This window comes from Neovison vison, chromosome 3, assembly GCF_020171115.1.
Source record: "Neovison vison isolate M4711 chromosome 3, ASM_NN_V1, whole genome shotgun sequence".
NCBI classification, from domain to species: Eukaryota; Metazoa; Chordata; class Mammalia; order Carnivora; family Mustelidae; genus Neogale; species Neogale vison.
In genome coordinates this window covers 4,179,982-4,205,324 of record NC_058093.1, presented here as the reverse complement: position 1 = coordinate 4,205,324, position 25,343 = coordinate 4,179,982, and the positions used below count along the sequence as shown (strand labels likewise).

The 25,343-nt window shown below is 46.6% G+C and overlaps 1 protein-coding gene across 6 annotated transcripts in view; it reads right to left on the bottom strand.

Moving 5' to 3' along the window:
* MYO1B (myosin IB) overlaps nucleotides 1-25,343 on the bottom strand; it is a 179,790-nt gene that overhangs the window by 133,165 nt on the left and 21,282 nt on the right. For all 6 annotated transcript variants that reach the window (XM_044241189.1, XM_044241190.1, XM_044241192.1 and 3 more), the window contains one exon: nucleotides 14,818-14,961. In XM_044241189.1, coding sequence (XP_044097124.1) covers nucleotides 14,818-14,952 — 135 coding nt within the window. In that variant the 5' untranslated portion in view covers nucleotides 14,953-14,961. Of the gene's footprint in view, nucleotides 1-14,817; nucleotides 14,962-25,343 lie in introns of those variants that run through there.

Here is a 25,343-nt window from a genome sequence, read left to right as displayed (position 1 = left end):
CTCAAATAAATAAATAAAATCTTTTAGAACAATTTTTTAAGTCTCCCCAGAAAAAGTCACGTGTAACCACAGGTGAAAGCCACAGCGTGTGGTCTTCCCCTTCAGGACCCACAGAACCGTGTTTTAATCATGGTGGCAGCAACCATGACAGTGTCTCTCCCGACCCACCCTTCTATCTTACTTTCCTCTCTAAATATTCCAAAGTAACCAATTCTGTAAACATTTCTAAAAGGAGAGAAAATCCTTCTGGCCTCACTTACTTTCATCTTAGCCACATTTCTAATAAACTCAGCTCACTACAGAGGAAGAGCAGCAGCATCTCTAAATCGGGGCCACTCTGTAGCCGTATGTCTCAGACAGTCAACTGTGACTCACCGTAAGAAAGAAATTTTCATCACGATGAAGTGTGTGTGTGCTCGAGCGTATATTACATACACGGACACACATATGTATGCAACAAAACCTCCACAAAACCCTGAATACTCTTACCATCTGAGACACACTGATAGTATTTGTTCAAGTCTAGTCATTACAGTTTTTTTTAAAAAAAACTGCTGGTCCTAACCCACCAAGTGGTTTTTTATCACCCATTAATAGGTTGAAACTTACAGTTTAACAAATACTGCTACAGAGCACTTCTTAACCTTTTTCAAGCTGTCAATCCCTCTGAAATGCCAATGAAGGCTATGGGACTTCCAACTTCTCCCCAGAAAAAAACATAAATGTGATAGATTTATAACAGTTTGCGTACAGTTGATAAGCTGAGTTGAGAACTCCTATCCTTCTAGATCTTGGATACCAGCCCTTTGTCCGTAGTGTCATTTGCAAATACCTTTTCCTGTTCCAGGGGTTATCTCTTAGTTTTGTTGACCGGAGCTACCCTATGACCCAGGAATTGCACTACTGGGTATTTACCCCGAAGATACAGATGTAGTGAAAAGAAGGGCCATCTGTGCCCCAATGTTCATAGCAGCAATGGCCACGGTCGCCAAACTGTGGAAAGAACCAAGATGCCCTTCAACGGATGAATGGGTAAAGAAGATGTGGTCCATATACACTATGGAGTATTATCCTCCATCAGAAAGGATGAATACCCAGCTTTTGTATCAATATGGATGGGACTGGAGGAGATTATGCTGAGTGAAATAAGTCAAGCAGAGAGAGTCAATTATCATATGGTTTCACTGACTTGTGGAGCTTAAGGAATAGCACGGAGGACATTAGGAGAAGGAAGAGAAAAACAAAGAGGGGTGGGAAATCAGAGGGGGAGATGAACCATGGGGGATTGTGGACTGAGAAACAAACTAAGGGTTTCAGATGGAAGGGGGTGGGGAGATGAGTAAGGCCCGTGACGGGTATTAAGCACACGTGTTGCATGGAGCACTGGGTGTTATACACAAACAATGAATCACGGAACACTACATCGAAAACTAACGGTGTACTGTAAAGTGACTGACATGACATAACATAATAAATATATAAATAAATAAATGACAAATAAATTTAAAAAAAAAAAGAACTCCTACCCTAAGGGAAGAAACAATGGTCATTAATGGAAAAAGAAAAAGAGACAGCGGGGAAGAGAAGCAAAGCATGAAATTTTAAAAAGGAATAAGAGATCAAAATAATTCTGAAAGCACCAATCAAAATAATTCTGAAAGCATCAAAACGAAGAGCTGTTTAGAGTAAGAGCCAAGTGCCCGGCTCAGCTGGCCGGAGTGCTCTGTCACCCAGCACCGGGCCAACACAGCACGGCCATCAAAGGACAGCATGAGAGACAGTGTTCTGGTTTGGATGACAAGGATATACACAATACATTTTGGAATGGTATCTAACCAAAGAAAGTTTCAAGTTAAATAGTGAAGCACAGTTTGGATATTCTTCAAGTCTCAATTACGTGGCACTGTACGCACGTTCGACCACAATGCTAAATGAACAAAACATTAGTGTACGTACAAAGAAAAGTCGGAAGAGTTTCACATCTTTCACATCACAGTTCTTCCCCGGGCAACATTAATATCTTTAGAAGCCCTAAATTCTGAAAGTTTACATGTCAACTCCCCATATGAAATTGAAAATAAAATTATAATTAAACCATAAAATACACATATGAAAACCTCACAATGACTTGTTTTCACCACCCTGACTTCTTTGATGCTGTTTTCAATATTGATTTCTTTCAAACTATGTTTTTAAAGCCCCTGCTTTGCTGAGGCTCTAACCAGGCATCCCCATCTGCCTATCTACCAGCTTCTCTACCAACTTCAGAATGAATTTTACTTATCTGTGTTCCAGTCTCCACAGCTCCTGAGCAACTCATCCCCAGACCTATTAAAGTGCTTGCACAGGGGCGCCTATGTGGCTCAGTGGGTTAAAAGCTTCTGCCTTCAGCTCAGGTGGTAACCTCAGTGCTGGAACCAAGCCTCACATCAGGCTCCCTGCTCAGTGGAGGGAGTTGGGAAGAGTCTGCTTCTCCCTCCCCCTCCTCCCCCATCCGTGCTAGCTCTGCTCTCTCAAATAAATAAAATCTAAAATAATAATAAAAAAAAAAGGTGCTGGCATAAAACATGCACTTAAACACCTTTTTACTAAACTCTCCCTCAGTCACCCCGAGACTCTCCATCTTACTGCCCCTAACAACAGAATACAAAGAAGTTAAGTGGTCTGACACATTTTCTACTACAAGTGCAGCTAGGACAAGGAGCCAAGAGTCCATTCTCTTTTCCTCAGAGCACACCATCCATGCTATTTGTTAGGCCTGTGCAGCCTGGGGGAAGAGGGGCCAAGCAAAATGCCAAATTGTAGAAACCCGGGTTGTCCACCGACTCCCGAGAGCGTCTTCACCTTTGTGTGACAGAGAGCCTCTCTTGGGTAGAAGCCTCCTCTCTGAGGACCTGAGGAATGCTGAAACCCTCATGCCACTAGGGTTAAATGAAAAAGGACAAGGGAGAGGAAAGTATGTAGCTACAGGGAAAATTTCTTATCTCAACAGAAAAGTTTTTTTTTTTTTAACGTTTATCCCAGCACACAAAATTTGTGCCTCCATCATGAAGACATGCAAGACACTGTATAAAAATCCCCTTGCATGTCAGAGAAATAAACCAGAAGAGTGGCAAGGCAACAGGCGACATTTCATGAATTATCTTACTTAGTGCTAACAATTTAGCCTAAAATGGCCCCAAAAAAGTATTAAAGAATGTGTAAGATTCCTCCAAAACCCAGGATCCAAGCCACTGTCAACGGCATGGCGATAACACTTCAAATCCAGCATGGGTCAGGAGCCAGGTAAAAATGCGCCTTCCCACAGAACTCAGGCTACAACCTCTGAAGAAGTGAGCAAGGCAGTCACTAAGGGCTTTCTTTATGCGCAACATCGGGTGAGGTATGGTGGGAGCTCAAAGATGCTCCTGTGGTCTGTGCTCCTGAGTGGCTTATACTGGAGCTTAGGGGGTGAGACTGACGACGTAAGACTTCTGTATCATCAAACGTAAAACTTAAAGAGTTGTCGAGCCACAAAAGGGGATGAAATAAGATTTCAGCGATTCCTGGTTAGACGAGTCATTCATCTTCTTATTGCCTAGGTGAGTGCTTTGGGTCTACGTGAGGGAACAGTCCCTGTGAACTGCAGAGGTCCAGAAACGATCCAGAAAGTCGTAAGATGTGAGCAGGTCTAAAAGGATGGGCATGACCAACATAAAGTAATGTTCCCCCAAAGAGTGGCATAAGAGAACTCAGGTTTTAGATAATGACTGAACTCCTCTTTTTAAAAAAAACTTCACAAAGACCGTTGTAGTCTCCAAAAAAATTTTTTTAATAATATGAATTGCGGGCGCCTGGGTGGCTCAGTGGGTTAAGCCGCTGCCTTCGGCTCAGGTCATGATCTCAGGGTCCTGGGATCGAGTCCCGCATCGGGCTCTCTGCTCAGCAGGGAGCCTGCTTCCTCCTCTCTCTCTGCCTGCCTCTCTGCCTACTTGTGATCTCTCTCTGTCAAATAAATAAATAAAATCTTTTAAAAAATAATAATAATAATAATATGAATTGCCAGAGACTCAAAATGGTTATCTGTACGCCCAGGTCCAGCACAGCACTGATCCCCGCGGCAAAAGGCAGAGGCAGCCCAAGTCCACGGATGGAAAAGTGGATAAACAACAAGAGGCAGAGAGAGACACTGGAATATGTTCAGTCTTAGAAAGGAGGAAAGGAAAAAAGGAGGAAAGGAGGACATTCTGGCAGATGCTCCAACACGGATTAAAACAGAGAGAGAGGCACAAAGGCCTACCCACCCAGATTTCAAAGACAGGAATGAGACAGCCTGCCTAGAGCACAGCCCTCCAGTGAGTAACAGCCCAGGAAACGAGACTGGGCTCCAACGGCAGACAGCCTCAAATGTCAGGGTGAGGAGATGAGTTCTAGCGAGTCTGAGAGTAATTCTGGAGTCAGAGTCCGCATGCGCTCTCTCGTTCTCTTGCTCTCTCTCAAATAAATCAATCTTTAAAAAACGGGGTGCCTGGTGGCTCAGTCAGTTAAGCATCTGACTCTTGGTTTTGCCTCAGATCCTGATCTCAGGCTCATGAGATCGAGCCCCGCATCAGGCTCCACGCTCAGCGGGGAGTCTGCTTGGGACCCTCTCCTCCCCCACCCCAGCTCACAGGCATGCACTCATGCTCTCTCTCGCTCTCTCAAATAAATAAATAAACAAATCTTAAAAAAAAAAAAAATAGAGTGAGTGCGTGGAGTGAGGGGGTTAGACGCTGAAACAGACCGACTTATTCTTGAGCTCTTCACACAGACTCTACGTCATACAGAACTTAATGCTTCAAATGCATTTGAAATGCTATGTGAACCTTGGTTCCAAGTTACCAGGCAGTTTTTCAGTTTTGTGTGAACCTGGGTAATATACCTAACTCCACCGAGCCTGTTTCCTCACCTGAACAAGAAGGAGGACACTGGTTCCTCCTTTGTCTAATCTGAGGGTTAATCGGGATTCTGTGTTCAACCAGGAAACAGAGCACCCGACGCACAGCCAGTGTCCCATAAATCCCACCTATCGTGATCACAGAAACTCCCAGTTTGGCTCTGCTGGAACCTGCTGGCCACCGTGACTAGCCAAGTGAGGCTTCAAAAGCCTACAACATCACTAATATCTCAGCGAAATTCATAAAGGGTCCTATAATGCCGAAGTCATACAAAATGGTCTTTGTATACAGGGACTTGAAGAGTTACCAGATGAGCACATGAGGTCCGTCTCAATGAAACTAATATTAAAACCCTAGGAACCCAAGAAAATGATTATTCAAGACAAGCTGGTCCAATCTTCAGAGATGACAACACACTATTCACTTCATGAGGAGGAACTGGCCCTTCTTGGGTCCCTCTGACCCTGGGAATCTGATCACAAGACACCAAGACATTATGTGCCACAGTGTTTTCAATTACCCATTTGTAAGATTTCCCAGATTCCCTCGTAAAGGACTTTTGTCTTGTTTGTTTTTCTTAAAAACACAGTTTGGTCTAGCAAATACTCTAGTTGGTTTTTTAGACACAGTTCAAAATTGTGAAAAACTGCCTGAGTGAAAAAATTACAAGTGTGAGGTCCATAACCAGCATAGCCTACAGTCCGGGTCTTCTACCTAACACAGCGGCATTTGTGTGTGCACCTCACACACACAGTTCTAGGAACATACCTGTGATACTTATACAAAATATATATATAACTCATACTAATAATAGCCTATTTTCACAGGAGGAGGAACCGAAGGCACTCAACGGTTTTAAAAACATTCCCAAGGTTGGGGACTGGGTTGCTCAGTGGGTTAAGTGTCTGCCTTTGGCTCAGGTCATGATCTCAGGATCCTGGAATCCAGTCCCACATCACCGGGCTGCCTGTTCAGCAGGGAACCTGCTTCTCCCTTTCCCTCTGGCTCTCTCTTTTTCAAATAAATAAATAAAATCTTAAAAAGAAAAAAAAAGACTTGCCCAAGGTCTCACCATTAGTGATAGTTTCATGCCAAAGCCTGTGACAGTAGAACAGAGATTCCTTCAACTGCTCAGCACAGAGATGCGTCAAGTTGCATCAAGGACCGAGTTCTGCTGCACTAAGAAACACCCCCAGGAGTCCCTGAGCAACCCATCAGCAAGCTACAAGCAAAGCTAGGACCCCAGTGTGAGTCTGGGTGGAAGGTGGCATCAGGCCAAGGCAACACAAGACGGTGAAGGCTTCCTGTCTGGTTCCATTATCCTCGTGCTCATGCCCTGCTCATGCTTCGCCTTCTTCTGGGCCTGCTACCAACTGTGGTCTCCCTTTCTACCCCACAGCTGGTCTACTTCGAAGATGCTTATTTGCAGTTTCTGCTCACAACGGGACATTCACGGCCTCACTACACCATGACTGCCAGCATCTGCTTTCACTGATGTTTTACTTTTTCTGTATTTCTCAATCCTAAACTTAAGGAAAGAAATAAGTCCTGCTCCTCTTTTTATCTCTGCTGTGCCATAAGTCACTGGTCTTAGATCCGGAGCCCATACGTAGGCCAGAGGCCACCCAAACCATGGCTGCCAAGGGAGGCCAGCAAGCTGGTCAGGCATGGTCGCTGTTAGCCCAAGGCTTGACTAAACTACCATCATATTATAATCCTCTGTTCCTGTGCTGCCAGTCATTTCAGACTACGAATTAGAGAACTATATATGAGTTCTATGCCACGCCAAAGTACTGGCTAAAAATACCGCCTCAGGCACCCTTTATTTTAGAGCAGAGTAACACAATACTATAATATCACTGTTGAGATAAACTCTATTATGAGACAAGTATTTTCCAAATATGTATCGTTCTCCAGACCTAATAAAAGCCTCTCAGCTAAGGTACAGAGTGGTCCTGTGCTACAGGTATATGACAAGCTGAAAATGGTATTTGCAACACAACAATGAAAACTGTTCAATGAATACCAAGATGAGGGCAGGGAAAAGAGGGAGGAAGCGAATGGGAGACAGGGAGGTTAAGAGAAAGACTATAATTACAAGGAAATCTCAGTGCCTGAAACCTTCAAGAAAAGTCCTCTGGGTTTCCAAGGTTGACAGATGGTCATGGCACCTGCCAGGCCCTCCACACCTGCTGTGTTCCCAGCACCAGGCTGAGGCCCCGTAATCCCTACCTCGACTCAACAAAATGAGCATCGTGATCCCTGAGGAGTGGAGGACTCACACTGCCCACAGTGGTTGTGAGCGGCCAAGGGTCAGTCTTAGGTCTATGCGCCAAAGGCCTGTGCCTTTTCCAACATGCCACATTGTATCGCAGCCTCCAGCCCTCCTAAACAGTCTGAGAAATGGTTTAGAAATTAGGATGGCCATTAATATAGATCTGTGGTATAGATGTCTCACCAGAATTAGGTGCCTCGCAGGGAGGGGGGGCAAGCTGAGTTGGTCATGTGACTTGGCCACATGCCCCTTGTGCTGGTCTGCTCCCTCTCCTCTATTTTATGCTCATAAAGGTGAAGGACCTCACGCAGCTGTCAATCTCCTGCCATCCAGTGACCATGATGAAAAGAACCTCCTCCCAAGGCCTCCCCCCACCTCCCAGAGGGGCAAGCATCATCCCAACAGCTGCTATCACTTTGCTTGGACCAGCAAGTGCCTGCGCCTTTAGAACTGAACACACTCCCCGTCAACCTAGTTCACATCACTGTGCTACTGAACGCTAACTCAACATGTGGCAGGAATGCCGTCACCTCAGCTATGTATCTGGATTGTTGAGACTACCCTGTTCCAAATCTACACATTCTTCAGTTGCACACTTGATCACTTCGGATAGCACACTGCAGACTGCGGATAGTAGGACATCAGTGGAATCACTAAACGTCCACAGCAATCATGTACTCAACAGGACTAATGTTCAAAGCATGAACTCTGGACCCAGACGTCCTGAATGTGAATCCCAACTTGACCACCTACTTGCCGTGTGACCTTGGACGAGTGACAAGCTTTCTGAGCCTGAGTTTCCTTCTAGTAAAATCTAGTAAAATCCCACTGTCCTGGGATTGAGCCCCACACTGGGCTCCCAGCTTAGTGGGGAGTCTGCTTCCCTCTCTCCCTCTCCCTCTGTGTGTATGTCCTGTCTCACTCTCACTTTCTCAAATAAATAAAATCTTAAACAAACAACAACAACAAAAAAGAATAGCACACAATACTAGTAAGACTTAGTAAATGTGAGTCATTACCATTTACAATTTTAGCATTAATAAACCAGTCTCCCTGGGGTTAAGGCACTTGTCCTAGGTCTCACAGACAATAAGTGGCAGAATCATGACTGGTGCTTGTACCCACCACACTGCCATCAAAACATACCACCACTGGGGCACCTGGGTGGCTCAGTGGGTTAAAGACCCTGCCTTCGGCTCAGGTCATGATCCCAGAGTCCTGGGATCGAGTCCCGCATCGGGCTTTCTGCTTAGCAGGGAGCCTGCTTCCCTTCCTCTCTCTCTGCCTGCCTCTATGCCTACTTGTAATTTCTGTCTGTCAAATAAATAAATAAAATCTTAATAAATAAATAAATAAATAAATAAAATCTTTAAAAAAAAAAAAACTACAACAACAAAAAAACATACCACCACAGCAGGTCCAAGGTCAGGCCTTCATTTCCTTCAGCTCAAACCTCAAATATGGTTTTGACTGAACATTTAAATTAATATATTAAAAATACTACACAGTTATACAAACATTTTAAGTACTGCAGAGCGCCTGCATAATGAAGCCACTTTGTGCCCACTTTGCAAGCTCTGAGAGGAAGAAATTTTCCAGTCACCAAAGGCTTTAAGATAGCTGAGGCAGGTTGACACTGGAGAGCTGTCACCAAGAATCATTGTTTGGAAAATAATGACAAAACTGTCCAAGAGATACTGTGCTCAGAAATCAGACACAACATTTCTCTTCAGCCCCGTGGTCCCTCTTCTTTACCAGCGTCATCCAGCCTTCCGAAAGAGCCTTCATCTCTGTTCCAGACATCTGGGAAACACATGCAATATGAGCTTCACGTCCCCTGCAGGTCCCTTTTCAGTGAGCCCAGGACAGCCCGCTCACAGTGAGCCACCCGACCCCTATCATGTCTAGGCATCTCATGGCACCAAGTCAGAGAATCCCTCCTCCTTTCCCTCCTTGGTCTAGGTGGGATGGACGGTGACAGTAAAAATGGATTTGCTTTTCACTCAAACATTTATGGGTCTGGGTTCTCTGGGTCAAGAGCCATCCTCTTCCCACTTCCAACTGTAGAAAAAAAATTGATTTGTTCATGAAGCTAACAGAATCTGGAAAGCGACCCACCACTCTCTTAACTACGATTACTTCTAGAAATGAGACTGGGTAACCGGGCGGAGAAAAACCCCATTTCTATGTTATGCGTGCCTGTACCATCTGAATTATTGTTTCCAAAAGCATAATTGCAAGAATTGCAAGAAAAAGATATTTTTAAAGCAAATTTTAAAAAGGAGAAAAGATCGGAGAACGTCCCGGGAGCAGGAACGACACTAAACCGGACGCTGGCACACGAGCCCCGCTCTCGGCCAACGTCGCCGTGAGCCTGGAAGAGGACCCAGCCTCCCGTGAGACCTGAACAGCACAGCCCAAAGAGGGCCCAGGTCAGCCCCGCCCCCAACACCTGACCCACAGAAAAGATGAGATAAGAATCGTATGTTACTCCAAGCTGCAAAGTTTGGGGGAAATTTGTCATGCAGAAACAGAAAACTAAGAAGTCATTAATGCCAAATTCCCAGGAATTTTCCCTCTACCCCTAAGCTGTGTAAGTGGAAAGTGTTTTTGAAACTTCAAGTAAGTATATAAATGTTGGCGGGTATTATTGTTCGTGTACTTTGCGCTCCTTTAAACTGAGCAGGTCCTGCACTCACAGCAGCTTCAACGCCACTAGGAAAGTAACTTTGATTTCCTCCTTGGGGGACCCTAAGTCCAGCACTAACTTCGAAAAATTCAGACAATCTTTACTAGACTTTCAAAGCAGTCACTTTTACATCTACAATTAGTTCGACTTCAGATCCTGAAACTGCACTAATTCAGCCCTCCATATCCGGATGATCCCCAACCAAACAATTCAGATGGAAAACAAACTAAACTGCCTTGCCAGCACCAAAAATACTTCTTGTCAGAGAACAGACACCTTGGTGCTTCGGTTTCCAAATTTGCCCTGGGCCTTGTTCTCGCCTAAATTGCAGCTTTCCTGTTCCTGAACAGAACCACAGTCCTGACCAGCCACCCTAAAAACAGAACCGTGTCTGGGTGGGTCTCCTCCACCGTAAGTCCACATGAAATCCTGTCCACCATTCTGTCCAGCCGGGGCCAGGATGGAGGTGGGGGAGGCAGGAAGAAGGGCTGACAAAGGCAGAAAGAGTACAGAGGAGCGATGCTCAGTCCTGCCACAGCCAGCATTTCCCCACACCGACCCCACACAGACTGCAAGACCGAAAGGCACGTCCTGCAACTTGTCCCAGCCGGAACCGAACTCTGCCCAGAGGGAGGCGTAAAAGCAAACAGAGTCTCTGACCCTGCCTGTCACCCCATTGGGCCAACGTTCCCTCGCTCTACTCTCACCTGATCCTCTCCGTGTCCAGCTGAAGAGCTCTTACTGCAAAGATCACACCAATGTCTGCAACTGTCCCAGATTCCAGAACCCCGCCTGGCCACAAACAGGATGGTGAACCAACGCGGGGCTTCAGCGCATGAACCCACCTCAAGACAAAGCATAGATGTTGCTGAACATGCCCTCGAGTATCTTCCATAAAAGTATCTGATCCCATCTGTACGGGGATCCCGATTCCAGCACTAACTTGGAAAAATGACGACAATTTTTTTTTTATAAACCTCATTTCATTTTATTTTTTTAAAGATTTTATTTATTTATTTGACAGAGAGAGATCACAAGTAGGCAGAGAGGCAGGCAGAGAGAGAGAGGGAAGCAGGCTCCCTGCTGAGCAGAGAGCCCAATGCGGGACTCGATCTCAGGACCCTGAGATCATGACCTGAGCCGAAGGCAGTGACTTAATCCACTGAGCCACCCAGGTACCCAGAAAAATGAAGAAAATTTTTATGAGACTTTCAAAGCAGTCACTCACAGTTACAATTGATTTAACTTAAGATCATGAAATTGGACTAATTCAGCCCTCTACATCTGGATGACCCCCGATCTGACAGTTCAGAAAAAAAGCAAACTAAATGTACTTGTCAGCACCAGAAATATGTATTACTCAAAGGGCTGCAAGGAGCATAATGGACAAACCCATATGCATTACAGGACGGAACAAAGTTGAATTACTTTGGAAACAAATATTTCAACAAAACTTCTCTGACGTGAATGGACTTCAACTATGTTCCCCGAGTCCCTGGGGCACCTATTTACTCTTCTCTGCCATTAGAAATTCTTTGGGAGAAAGTCTGAGAAGCATGACTTCGGGCACACCTGAAGCCCAGAACTCAAACAATTTATGCTTCCCATGGGGCATATCCTTTTGGTACCAACATCCACAAAGGCACTCACCACAAACTCCCCATCAAACATGGGACGGGTTTACAGCAATGACCTCATCCGCATGAACTCCTCTTTCTTCCCTTCTGCTTCTTAACAGGGTCATTAGTACATCTGGTTGGGTATTCACCTACTGCCACACAGCGCATCTACTCTGGAAAAAGCTGACCCTACACCAGTCTTAGGGGTGGACGTCATTTTCTGAAGCCAACCAGTTCATCCGGGTCACCAGACCAGTCAGTGGTTCAGGGGTATGTGCGTAAAGCAACCGGTCCACCCAGCGCTTCTTCTGATTTATGACAGGATCACAAGGGATTCTACTGCCAGAGTCAGTGCGCTGGAGATCCAGAAAATCACTAATAGTTATGAATGACCTAGAAAGTTGAAAACTTCTATCTAGAAGCCAACTAGTCCCTTGTGAGAGCTCTGTGACGGCAGGGACTATTTCTTATCCCCAGATTTTGGGGGTGTGGGGGCGAGTGGAGAGATGGCAGGATGGAGGAAGGTCCCTTGATCTTGAGCTGGTTCACGAAGGAGGCTGTTAAGTCTATACAGATACCCAGAGCCCCAAAGTCTGAGTCAAGGTCCTTCCATTCACTGGCCCCCGTACCAACCATGTCTTCTGAACACAAGAATAATCATTTTTGTTCATACGGTGGATCGGGGTGGACCCATTTCTACAGTATAAAACTATGAGACTACAAAAGAGATTAAAAAAAAAAACAACAACACAAAAAAACCTGTACTTTGATCGTCCAGGAAACAATTTAAAAACAAGGTGAAGTACAAGACAGTAAAACACCATATGTCATATTAACTTGGCCTCTGGCATCAGGCTAATAATTCTGCAGCAACCTATGAACAAAAGCAAAGCAGGAACAGTACCAAAATAAGATCCAGAAACAGATTTCTCAAGGGGGATATACATGACATATGGGGTTACAGAGGTATAATGATCAAATTTAGCGTATAGTATTTTTTTATTACCAAAAACAATACATGCTTGACTTAATGAGTTCTATAATATGGAGATCTAATATTAGATTAGATCTTCCCTGTCCCCCATATCTCATTCCACCTTGATGCCCGAAGTTACCATGTCTTTCTCTACAAACACGTGTGCACATCCGCAAACCCCTCAATAGAAAAAGAAGGATCATACTATACACAATTCCTCTGGAACTTTTTTTTTTTTTGCTTCAAATAGAGAATGCCCAACCTCCCAATATGATGTATGTTTCGTTGTAAAATGAAGGCACACATCTCACGGAAATGGCAGCCCTCATATACCTCAGAAAATGTTAACTGATATGACTATCTGGAAGCAGAAAGCCATTTTCTGCTTCTGTTTTTGTTATACCAGAAGGGCATTCCTCAAATGGTTAGAAAATAAAATTAGGTAGGGCTGAAACCCAGACATTTCGTCTGCTGAAGACCCAAGAACATTAACATTTGGCATTTTGTTAAAAGGGGATTGTATGATCTCAGTCGGCACAAATAATCAGGTATGTGAATGCCTGTAACGTGCCGCTCTCCGTCCCATTTTCAGTCCCACTAAAAGTGATCTGCGTTTCTTCGAGCCAAAAAGAAAAATGATCAGCAGTGTTACTTACGGTAGAACTGATTGCTCCTATCTCCATCTCAAAGGCCAGCGTTAAAGTCTGTCTTTTACTGGCTGTCAGACCGTGCTTTCAGTGAAAGCCACAGAGCCCGGCACTTTCCCACCTGAAAGCCAAGCCGCTCCACTCTGCGGGAAGGGGACGCTGGCCTCGCTGCCAAGCCAAGCAGGACCTCCTCCCTGGCCCGCAGCAGACTTTATACCTTTTCCATTTGCATCCGCAGTCTCCATAACTCCATCTCTGAACTTGGGATCTGGTTATCACGATAACGTTCTGCAAGCAGTATGTGCGTATCTCAAGCGTTTGTCAACCTCACCTACTTTCAACAACACAAATCCAGAAAGATAAAAAGTTCAAGTTCCAGATGACAACTACCATTTCCTTAAGAAATGAATTATCCTAGGGCTTCTGGGGGTGCTTAGCCAGGTAAGCATCCAACTCTTGATTTCGGCTCGGGTCATGATCTCAGGGTTGTGAGATCAAGTCCCTCATCAAGCTCCACGTTGTGTGTGGAACCTGCTTGAGATTTTTGTCTCTCCCTCTCCCTCTGCCCCTCCTCCCTCAACAAAAGAAATTAATTATCCGAAGTCATCCCTGAAACATAACTGGCTAACTGGAAAGGAGAACTGTTTGTGGCCTAAAATAATTCAGCTTTGCACATCACTTTTTAAATTATATTCATCCCACAAAAGTAATAATTGATCATACTCGTATCGTTTACAAGCTCTCTATTTAGATTTCTTCTTACTGCTCCCACATTGACAGACAGAAAAACATGAAGCATGCCCCAATAATCCAACTCATCTCCAAACAGACATGCTACAAAAAAGAAGGAAAGGACTCAGGAGTGAGGCGGCATCTAGTGAAACCACTTCCATCCATGCATCCTGTTTCCATCTCAGCTGCTGGGACGGAGGATTGGCGCCCCATCCTCTTGGCTTAGTTAACAGCACAGCTCTACCTGAAGAGAGGCAAACTTCTGGGCTTTATCCAATTTCCTAAAAAGCCACACGTGCAAGTATTTTTTACTCATGTTTTAAATATATGTAAGGAACTCAACAGTTAAACTCACAGTATGAAATCCTTTATAAAGAATTTCCAGTACATAAACATTCTCCTATTATCGTCGATCTTCATGTTTTCGTTTTTGTACATGACACTACACTTCCATGTAGCGGGACAGGACTACTCCGAAATCTCCAGGGAGCAAACATATATCCTTATCTGAGAGTCTGCTTCTGTCTCTCGACTAATGACAAATGTCAACAAGTTCATGTCCTTCTTGACAGTCACTGCCTTGCATTTTAATGAGCAGATTTCCAGAGGATAAAACCCTGATTTTCTGAAGGCATCCAGGAAGATGCCTGTGGATGTTACAACTCCTCCCGAATATCTGTTCCTCAGGACAGGAGCTCAGTGTTCCACTCGCTCTCCGACGCCTCCAACACCCAGTGCGACACTCTGCACACAATAACCATCATTCGGAAAACAGACTCATTGACTCTAATCAGTATTACTCATGTACCAAACGAGCAACCCAAAACTCTGAGAGAGTAGAAACAAATTCCTCTGGACTCTACCAAACAAAGAGAAAAAAGTAGTGTCTGGAGAAGAGAAGCCAGTTCTTGGCCACGAAACCCCAGGTCTAAGCCCCACAGGCGACCTTCAGCGTATACTCACATAGATTTCATTATGGTCAAAGCGCTTCTTGAGGTTGTTGATGAAGGTCTCCTCATTGAGAGGTTCTAAAAGAACCATATCTCCAACCCCAATCATATTGTCCAGAAGTGACGTTTTCACCTCCATTTTGGCCATTGTCTCTTCCTGGAGGAAAGAGGAAGAAAAGGGAAGATTTAAATGGGCAAAGTTATTTCAGATGGGCTTTTAGCACCACTGGAGAAATGAAACACCGGTAGTTTCAAAGGGCACTCGTCTGTCTCCCAAATGCTGTCACCTCCCCTCCAACCTATGCCAGAAGCCCCAGAGCCAGCCACAGTCACTGCCAAGCCGCTAGAAGCCTCATGTGCTGGAACCTCCCTCCCAAATCACCACCCCAGGCTAAGTCCATCTATAGGAGGAGCCACTTGGATACCAGGGTCTCCATTTTCTTTTTCTTTTTTTTTTTTTTAACTGAGGTATGGCTGACGTGCAATATTCTGTTAGTTTCAGGTGTACAACATGGGATTCAATACGAACATACATTACAAGATGCTCACCACGGTAAGGGTTCTTACTGCGTTATTATCACGTTATTACAGCATTCTTGATTACATTCCCTATGCTGCATTTTTCAGCCCTGTGACTTTATTTTGTAAGTGGAAGTCTGTGCCTCTTTAAGACCATCTCCTCCCTACAGAGGTTGCAAAACTCTAGCAAGAGAACGAACCCAGCCCTTTCCACCAGCCCCTGCATACCAGTGTCAAACTTGAACCTGTAAGGACCTGCTTCCCCCAAGATGGCATCTCTCAGTACTCCACGATGAAATTCAGAATGCATTTTCCAGGAAATAATGGTTTTAAAGTGATACTAACATTTGAGGACTTGCTACACATCAGACACTGTATCAAGAACTTCACATGCATTCATTCATTTCATCTTCACAAAAACTCTATAAGATAGATACTGGGATCATTATCCTCATTTTAAGATGAAGAAGCTCAGAAAGGTAAGAAATTTTGCTTATGATTACTTAAGAGTGCATTACATTTTGTGTCAAAGAATTCAATCACCACTTCTAACGTGGCATCTACGGCGGGGAGAAGTGGGGGGGGTCATTCCAGCCATCAGCACTGACTCATAAAGGAACATACCCTGCTGTAAATTAGAGGTCGCCTCTATAACCTGCCAGGACTGACCTCGATGTTCTTCATCCTCATCCCAAGAGACTCACAACAGCTAAATCAAATGAACCTGAAACGAATAGACTAGAAATACTACGGTTTCCCTCCAGCTCAATCTGAAAGTCTATCACGCAGAAAGAGAGGCAAACTACAAAGGCAGCATTCTTACCCGCCCCACTAATGTGAATGATGCCTCCCAAAAGTAGAATGTTGAATCCCCAAGTCTTCGTATCTGATTGCTGACAAGAGTTCTAAAATTCTTTCAAATATATGAACATGGAAAAGTAGAGTGTGTTTTGTTACTTTTTCTAATATTACCTGGATGTAAAACCACATTCATCTAAGATAGTCTCTCTAAATGCTTCTGATGCATAAGTCAATTTTGTATGCTTTCAGTATACTACTACTAAACAATACTTCAGGAAACTAATAAATAGTCATATATTCATGCCCCTAAGACTGAGGGGAGAGTACATTTAATTTTTCTCATTAAGGAGTCACCCAGGCATATTACGTCTTATACAAAGGTTGGTCTGCTTACTTAGGATAGCAATTTAATTAAATGTCCTTCCTATTCTAGCCTAGAACATCTAGTAGGTCTCCTAGAGGCAACAGAAACTATATTTACTTGGGCTGTTTGCAAGAGAACAGGGCTAAGAATTACACAATTCTTTCTTATTAATTACTATGATTCATATGAATCCACAAATACTCCTTTATATCTGACCTTATTGGAAAAATGTTTAAGTATACACCAAAAAGCCAGAAAAGAGAGACAAAAAGAAGTAGAGAGAAAAGGTCTCTCATAAATAAAAATAACCCACTAAGAAAGTATTTAATATTCAAAACAAGAAAAATGGAGTCAACTTTTTAGTGTATATATATATATATATATATTCTTTTTTTAAAATTTCATGCCAACTACACCTGGAGTAAATGGCCATAGGTATCACTAAAACCCAACAATAGAATAGCTTCATGCATTCTGAACTAGGCTAGACTCTTGTTTTAAAACAATACGGGTGGGAGGGGGGCACCTGCTGCTCTCGGGGACGCAGCAGGAACAGGGAGAGCAGCCGGTCTCAAGCCAAGTCCACGGAGAGACATGCACAGCAACAGGAACATAAGCACCCAAACTTTGTCGCAATACATTAACATTTAAATCAGATTTCAAGTTCTCAGACTCATGAAATGCCAAAAGCACTCCAGCTGCAGTGCATTACATATAATTTGGCAGATGAGGGTAGAAGGTTTAGGGATGAAGGGGGAAGTCAACCTGAGAAGGATTTCAAAAATAACCCCATCAAACCTGCAATTTAAATTAAGCAAAGAGGCTGAAAGGGAACTATGCCCTGGGGGCTGGGTCTGAAGTCTATTTATAGAAGCCTCTGCAGAAAGACAAGGACCTCGCTGCAGGTAACAATAATTAAGCAATCTGCCTCTGTAATTAAACCTGCTTTACCATCATTTCAAATACAAGTTTCAAGCAGGTTTGCATGGGTTCTGGTTTTTACACTTCCACCCCAACTTCATAATCCAAAGCGGGGAAGAGGACGAAACAAATGCTGAGCTACAACAGGGAGTCGGTAAAAGTAGAAAATTCTGGAAACACAACCTCTGCAAACCATATCACACCAATACAGCACACCCGCTGAGAAGCTGATTTCAACATTCATTTAGCTATTCAAGCATCCTTTTGTTCCATTTCAGGTTTGTTTTGTTTTGTCATTTTTAGCACCCAAGTACTTTGGGGTTGGAAAGGGTAACACCCCAACCCTCATTCTCAGGGTACACAAGGACAGGGACAAAAAGGGCACAGAGGCACTTCCCTTGCATCCTACAAATGGACTGAATCCCCTTACCCTGACTACTGGATTCAGCCTGGGTTTGGTTCAGAATGACTAACTCGAGATTTCCATAAACTGTCAGAGAGTTTATGGAAGCATGGGAGCTGGAGCTCACGTGGGAGCATCCAATGAGCACGGACGTAAAGCACTGAGGATATGTCTTATTTGACACATCTATGTCTACCTTCGCCTTCCCAAGACCCCCATGGAAACCCATGTTGTTCTAAGGACGTCCATTTCATCCCATGTGCCAGCACTGTAGCACATAATCCACATAGACTAAGGCAACCAACACATGACCAGCTTCCAGCCACTGTAAGCGGTTCGGGGCTGGTCAAAAAACTAAAACCTAATAGCTTTTAAAACTAAAACTAAAACTAAAGTTTTTTAGTTTTTTTAAAAACTAAAACTAAAGTTTTAAAGTTTTTTTAAAAACTGTAAGTTTTTAAAACTAAAACTAAAACTAAAAACTAAAGCCTTGAGCTTTAGCTTGGTGTCTTAGGACAAAGGTTCCATCCACCTCTGGACGGCAGGATTTAGATGTGATTCGTGGGACCGCCATGGTCATGTCTACTTTCAGGGTGGAGCATGGGAGGTTAGTCTGAGGAGGACAGCAAATGGAGGAAAGTAGGGCAAAAAAATAAATAAATGAGAATTAGCGCAGGAGCCCTAACATCACAAACCTCTAGATCAAATTGCAGCTCAAACTTGTTCCACAGCTCCTAAGTCTACACACACGGAGGCTAATTAATTCTCCTTCCTGTCTAAGCTGTTTGAGCTGAATTTCCTATTATGTGCACCAGTAAACATCTTAGCTAATAGAAGAAGCTAGTACACGGCAGCAGAGTGTTGGAAGTAACCCACGGAGGTGCTGGGACCGGCTGAGCCAAGGCCACAAGGGAGGGGGTGTGCGGACTTTACCGTCTTGGACCAGCAGGATGATCACCTCTCATTCGTCATAGTAAACGATCGATGACAACTGTGGCCTGTCATGCCTTATGCCTCAGACCTTGTGCTTCCAACCTGACAGAATTTGAGAAAACTTCGGATGCTGGAATCTGTGTTGGCTACTAAAGGATCTACAAGCAGACAGGCTTGCTGTGACTCTGGATGGTCTGACAGCCGGGGCGCAGAACAGAAGGGGCTGCTAAATGCAGTCACTCTGGCCGGAGATGGGAAATGCAGAGGGAAGGGGACCTGTGCTAAGCGCCACCCATTCTGTCTCCAGGGCCGGAGGTGGGGAGAGTGCCCCCAGCATGAAGATGTAGCACAGGAGAGACATCAAGCACTCTACTGTTTCCTCCACTTCCTAACTGTCCCGGGGAGGTTCTACTAAGCAAGAGCTAAGACATTCTGCCCACCACTCACGGCTAGATCTCACTGCCAGGAGACAAGTTCTCAGACCAAGTTCAAGGTCTAAACCCTTGGGAGTTGGCAGGATCTCAGACGTCGGTTACCAGTCCATGGACGCAGAGAAACCTTAAAAGCCAACATGCTTTTTTTTTTTTTTTAAAGATTTTATTTATTTATTTGAGAGAGAGAGAGAGAGATCACAAGTAGGCAGAGGCAGGCGGAGAGAGAGGGGTGGGGGAAGCAGGCTCCCTGCTGAGCAGAGAGCCTGATGCAGGGCTCGATCCCAGGACCCCCGGGATCATGACCTGAGCTGAAGGCAGAGGCTTAACCCACTGAGCCACCCAGGCACCCCAAAGCCAACATACTTTTAAGGGATCTGTGCTGCCGAAGAAGTCTGGCTGACGGGACTGAACGATAACGTGATCCTTAAGACAGCCCGCCCGAAGGGCTCCAAGTCTGAGAACCACAACGACAGAGCGGTACGACCCGCAGCCCCTGCCAGCGCCATCTTGCCCAGTGCTCCCCCGAGATGGGCCACGAAGACAGCGGGCAGAGGAGAGCTTCTGGAACAGCACAGCCTCTGACCAAGGCGCGGCTGTGCTTCCAGCCATGCGGGGTGAGCTGCATTGTGTGGGCCAGGACCCAGGATTCTCACACTCCCAAGTGTGGTGAAAAGAAAAAGGTGTATGTGAACACTGGGCAGCCGAAAGGACAGCCCCTGTAGACCTCTGTCTCTCTTTCTACAGGGACACTATCCAGTGCACAGGCCTCCTCCTGTTGGAAACTGATCATCCTTCTGGGGAGTCCCCACTTACCTTACGATGACAAGGAACGTACTGAGCAGTAGCACGCAGGTCCCACCACAGAACTCAATGGCGGTGGCCCTGCTCTCTCCCCGCCAGGAATGTGGCTCACGCACAGCCAATCACATCATCCTGGGGTCGGGAGTCCTGGGTGATGGTCAAAGCTGTGGGTGATTGACGGCAGGAGGGAATATCCACCACTCACCGCAGCTAGAGTCCCAGCACGAAGCCTGGCTTCGTCCCCACTGTCCCCACTGCCTGGCCCTCCAGCCTTTCTGTGGCTCCCGCCTATCTTCCAAGCCTGTATCCTTCCTGGTCTGCCACGCTCTCAGCGATTCTATGAGTCTCTACATCCTTCCTGCGTGGCACGCAATCAAGATCCCTAACCAACAGAACACTTGGTATAGTACCCAACATGCGGGATTATTGTCACGGCTTCATTATTATGTAAAACCGAACCTTTTCCTCCCAACATTGGTGAAAGGAATGCACAAAATACAATCATGGGGTAGCCTCTGGAGGAACCACAGGGGAGTCTGGAGTCAGGGTCTCATCACCTATGGGTGCTGATCTAGCCTAGAGATCAGCCCACAAACTGCCGCAGAGAGACTCCATAGCTGCCCCAGCTTTCCACCTGCTTGTCCAGCCAAGAAAAACAAAATATGTGATTGCAAATGTTCTTTCCCTGACCTACTCACACTCGTAAACTTCCAAAGCTACTACTTACATTTCAGTGTATACTAATGCATTTACTGGCATCTTTCTCAATGAAAAAAAATCATTCAAAATATTGAAAGCATCATTTTAAAAATTCCTCAGAATACAAAAGAAAATGCAGCATGAACACCCAACAGCATCTTAAAAAGGCACCTGGAGCCTAATATTTAAATACACATAGTCTACCTCAGTCACCAATCTTAAATTAATAGCCACCTACAACCTTAATGTCATCTGTGCTTGGGAGTCAAGACCAGCATTCTCCAAGACCCCACACCCAGACACAGCCAGACCGGGGGGTGGGGGTGGGGGGCGTGCACCTGTGTGAAATGCGTGGTCATTTCATTCTATATCAAACAGCAACAGTGAAAAGCTATGCCAAGTTAATAATTACACAATTTACTAACAAGTGAATAATGGCTCAGAAAAGATGCAGGATGAGCTAAAGTACAGCAAGCAGTGGTCTCCCATGTTATTCAAAGTTCTTAGGGTAACGCAGATGAGAACAAACTTTTTTAAAATATTTTATTTATTATTTACTTGATAGAGAGATCACAAGTAGACAGAGAGGTGGGGGGGGGGGCCAAGCTCCTTGCTGAGCAGAGAGTTCAATGTGGGGCTCAATCCCAGGACCCTGGGATCATGATCTGAGCCAAAGGCAGAAGCTTAACCCACTGAGGCACCCAGGCGCCCTGAGAACAAGCATATTTTTAAGTTGAAACAGTTTTACTGTAAAATCAGAAAGGACATTCAGAGCTGATGATGCGATGATTAACAAGGATTAATATCAAGTCATTAGCATCGTTTTAAAGTTGAGGGGACTTTTAAAGCAGAGCCATAAAATCCAACTAGTGAGTTGGAAAACCAAGTGCAAGCACACCTCTACTGCTCTGGCAACTGGAAGCGAGGACGGACGTTGAAAACACATTACAGTGTCGTTAGCAGTACACATCAAGGCAACACCTTCCGGGAGTTTTCTTAGCATGACAATTGTTCGTCTCTGACTCCAGTTCCACCGTGACCTCCTTGCACGGGGTCACGTGTGCATGATAGCTCCTTTTCCGGAGAATGAGCTCGCTGGTGTCAGCAGTCACAGCATATTCATCTTTATTTCCCCAAAGGCTGAGGGCACTGCCTTAGCACATGGTAGGCATTCAGAGAAATACAAAGGGAGAACAAGTATGCAAATTTACGACTGACAACTGAATCCTTCGGTAATGCAAGTTCTTGCAGCTGCCATGGCTGGTCAGACCAGAAGGCAAAAAAATGCTTGCAGCTTCAAGCCACTTTGATCCCTTCCTCTGAAAACATATTACCCACAAAGGACAGGAAACAGAATTGAGCCATTTGACTCCCAAAGAGATCACGAAAGCTTTTAAGAATAACATGAGAAGCACATTTAAGTAACCAAGCTGGGCCAATGTGGCAAGATTTCATGAGCAAAATAAATCTCAGCAAATCCTGGTGGCAAAACAAAGGCAAAAGAGGGCCAACTCTATAGGACGTGGTTCAGGACCTAATACAATGAGCTTAAATGACTAAGAAAAACTGGAATTTCCTTCCCCGATCTTTTAAAATAACACGCATCTCCTCTCTGAGAGCGGTTAGATTAAATTTCCATGCAATTTGGCTCAACCACCACGTACAGTATTGAACCCTGTTGGTCTCTGGCCTTGTGTTAGGTGCTCTGGACACACTGTGAATCATCAGGGCACTTCCCCTCCCCACACCACCCCCTCCAGGAGCTCACAGTCCAGTAAGAGTCAGGAAAAGAAAATAAACCACTTTTGAAATTTCAAACAACCTTTTAATGATTAAAAACAACCCATATTCACTATAGGGGGAAAAAATCGGAAAATGCAGTTAAGCAAAATACAAGCCAAACTCAACACCCTCAACATTTTCATCTAAATCCTTTTGAATTCATGAGAATCCTGAAGAAACCTGATTTTTATAACCAAAGAACGGGCCGTCATTTCTGGTTTGATAAACTGTGATGTGAATTTTGATACGTTTCTAAATTTTGATATGGTCTGCCTCGAGGCAGCAACGTGAGACCGATATGAAAGGACACCAGTAAGGTCCCCACCGCTTTTCAATTCAAGGTGCCTGACCATCTGCCCCTTGATGCTTCGCCTTCTCCCCTCCCTCAGATGAGCCAGACCTTGGACAGCCTGTCCCCCGCCATCCCTCCCACACCTGCTGAGTCCCGCATCGCAACCCATGCCCCAACCTCCTATCTCCTGCCATCCTATCCCAAAATACTCCCCCCCCCCCCAAAAAAAACCCTCCTACCCTCCCTAGAACCGCACAGAGTCACGCACAGAGTCACGACAGACCCAGTCTCTCACCTTTGGCCTCTCCCTGTCTCTTACCCACCCCTCCTCTGCCCCGTCCTGCCGCCCCGGCCCCTGGGACCCGCCTCCTTCCCCTTTGTACGAGCCACACTTCCCAAGTGGCCGAAGTCACAACCTGACCCGGTACCCCTTGCTCGAAGGCCACCGACGACTCCCGGAGCCCGCATTCCAGTTCCTCTGCAGACCCTCCAAGCCGTAAAACACGGCCTCGCCCGGGCCCGGCCCTTCCCCTCAGGGCGCGAACTCAGGGATTCCAGAAGGTGCGCGCACCCCGCACCCAGGGCTCCGCGCTGACTAGTTACACGGGGGAAGCCGCGCGAGCGCCGCCCGGAGGAGCCGCAGACGACACGGGGTGCGCGCGGCCAACTCCACAGCAGCGGCCTCGGAAACGCGGCGGTGCCGACGCGCACGGCGGATGGAAGACGCCGGCGACAGCACGCGGCGGAGCAGGCAGGGGTCGGCCTAGGCGACGCGCTGGAGTCGCCGCACGCACAACAGTCCCTTCTCAAAGACGCGCCTTCACGGCCTGGGCCCGGCCTTGCCCCCCAGCCCCCTCCCCGGCGGTGCCTCCCGCCCGCCACAGCACGCGGGCACCGAGACGCCGAGGTCCGACGGCTCCTCCCGCCCGGCCGCCAACGGCGCTGCGCATGCGCCACCGCAGCCTCCGAGGACCCGGATATCAGGCGGCCTTGAGGAGGCAGCGTGGACCCGGCGGACCGGTCGTCCCACTCCGGGGAGCCTCTGACAGACTCTGTTCTCCTCTGAAGCCGATCCGAGAAGAGGATGACACGCGTGCAGGGAAGCACTTGGGACCCCGGGGGACAGAGAGAAGTGCTGAGGTCCTCACGGCGGCTCCGGTCGCAGGCTCCCGAGGGGTCCGGCCCAGCCTCCCGCCTGGAAGAAACCCCGCCTGACGGGGGCCGGCGGCCGCTCCTCTCGGGCAGCGCGCGCCGAGCAAGCCGGGGGACCCCGCGCGGTGTGTCTGCTGGTCGCCTCGTCCGGGAGCACCGTGAGTGACCCGCACTGGCTGGCCGGAGCGTGCGCCCAGGACTCTGCCACGGGCAGCACAGGCATGACCGCCCGTCGCCGACACTGCGGCTGCCGTCCACGCGGCCCTTCCCATCCCGGGCAGGGCGGGCGGAGGGTGACAGAGAACTTCCTCCGCGGATGAACCAAGACGGTCACAGACGGGGCAGACCCCAAAGGGTAAGACGGTTTCTCTGTATTGACCAACCTGCAGGGCGCGGGTTTCCATGAGGGCAGCAGGGAAGGCGGAGGCCACGGACGGGGCCGTGCGGGCTCCCCGGAGCAAGCGAGACGGGACTGCGTGAGGGCTCGGGGCTGCGGACCCGCCCGCCGACACACGGCCGAGGCGTGTGGATTCGCAGCATTTACGCCGTGAAATCCGCTGTCCGATCTCCCAGGTCATCCCACGGCTAAGCCGCTTCATCTTGAAGCCCCCCCCCTTCTCTACAGCCTTTTCTTGTGAGCGTCTAATGCACTGCTGCTGGGTTGGCTGTGGTAGGATCTTGGATTCAGAAAGAAATGGGCCCCACTGGCAATTTCCATCCAGGAAGCTGCTGTCTTATGCTCGAACTCTGGGTCATACAAAGAACATTAAATTATCAGACCTTGACGAGGGGGGCAGATTTGGACAGGGACGGAAAACATCTAGCTAAAAGCATATGGGAGCCCACAAGGCACGAAGCCAGGCTCTGATCCTAAGAAGCCCCCAGACTGGGAGGGGCAATTAATTCAACCTTCTGGTGCTCTGAGAGTTAACACCCCAGGGCGGATGGCCTCTTAGGAGAGAAGGGCCAGGAACCACCCAGCGTCAAAGTCAAGGTCTGTTTCTGTCTGGGTAGAAAAAGGCTGGCCTACCAACAGACACAGCCAGGAGCTCGGCTACCTTAACCCCAGGAACAGGCCAGACGTACCGATTCGTAAAGTGACGGGTTAAAAACAAAGTTTTTTCCAACAGTGAGAATGGGGAATATATTATCTAGACTAATTAGAAGGATTTTTGAGTCAAACAGGACAGTGGCTGCCATGGCAACATTGAAGGTTTCGGATTACAAGCCACAAACTATCTCTTCTGATGTCTAAGCAAAATGTGTTAGGATCCCAGGCGAGCCTTTCCGGGAGGAGAGAGAAATGGACCCGGGGGGGTGTGGCACGACTGGTTCCTGGAAGAGGCGGGGCAAGGAGGAAGCTTTCCTGACTGCTCTCAGTGGCCTTTCACACCTATCACACCCATCAATCTCATTCCCAAGTCAGCAAACTCTGCAA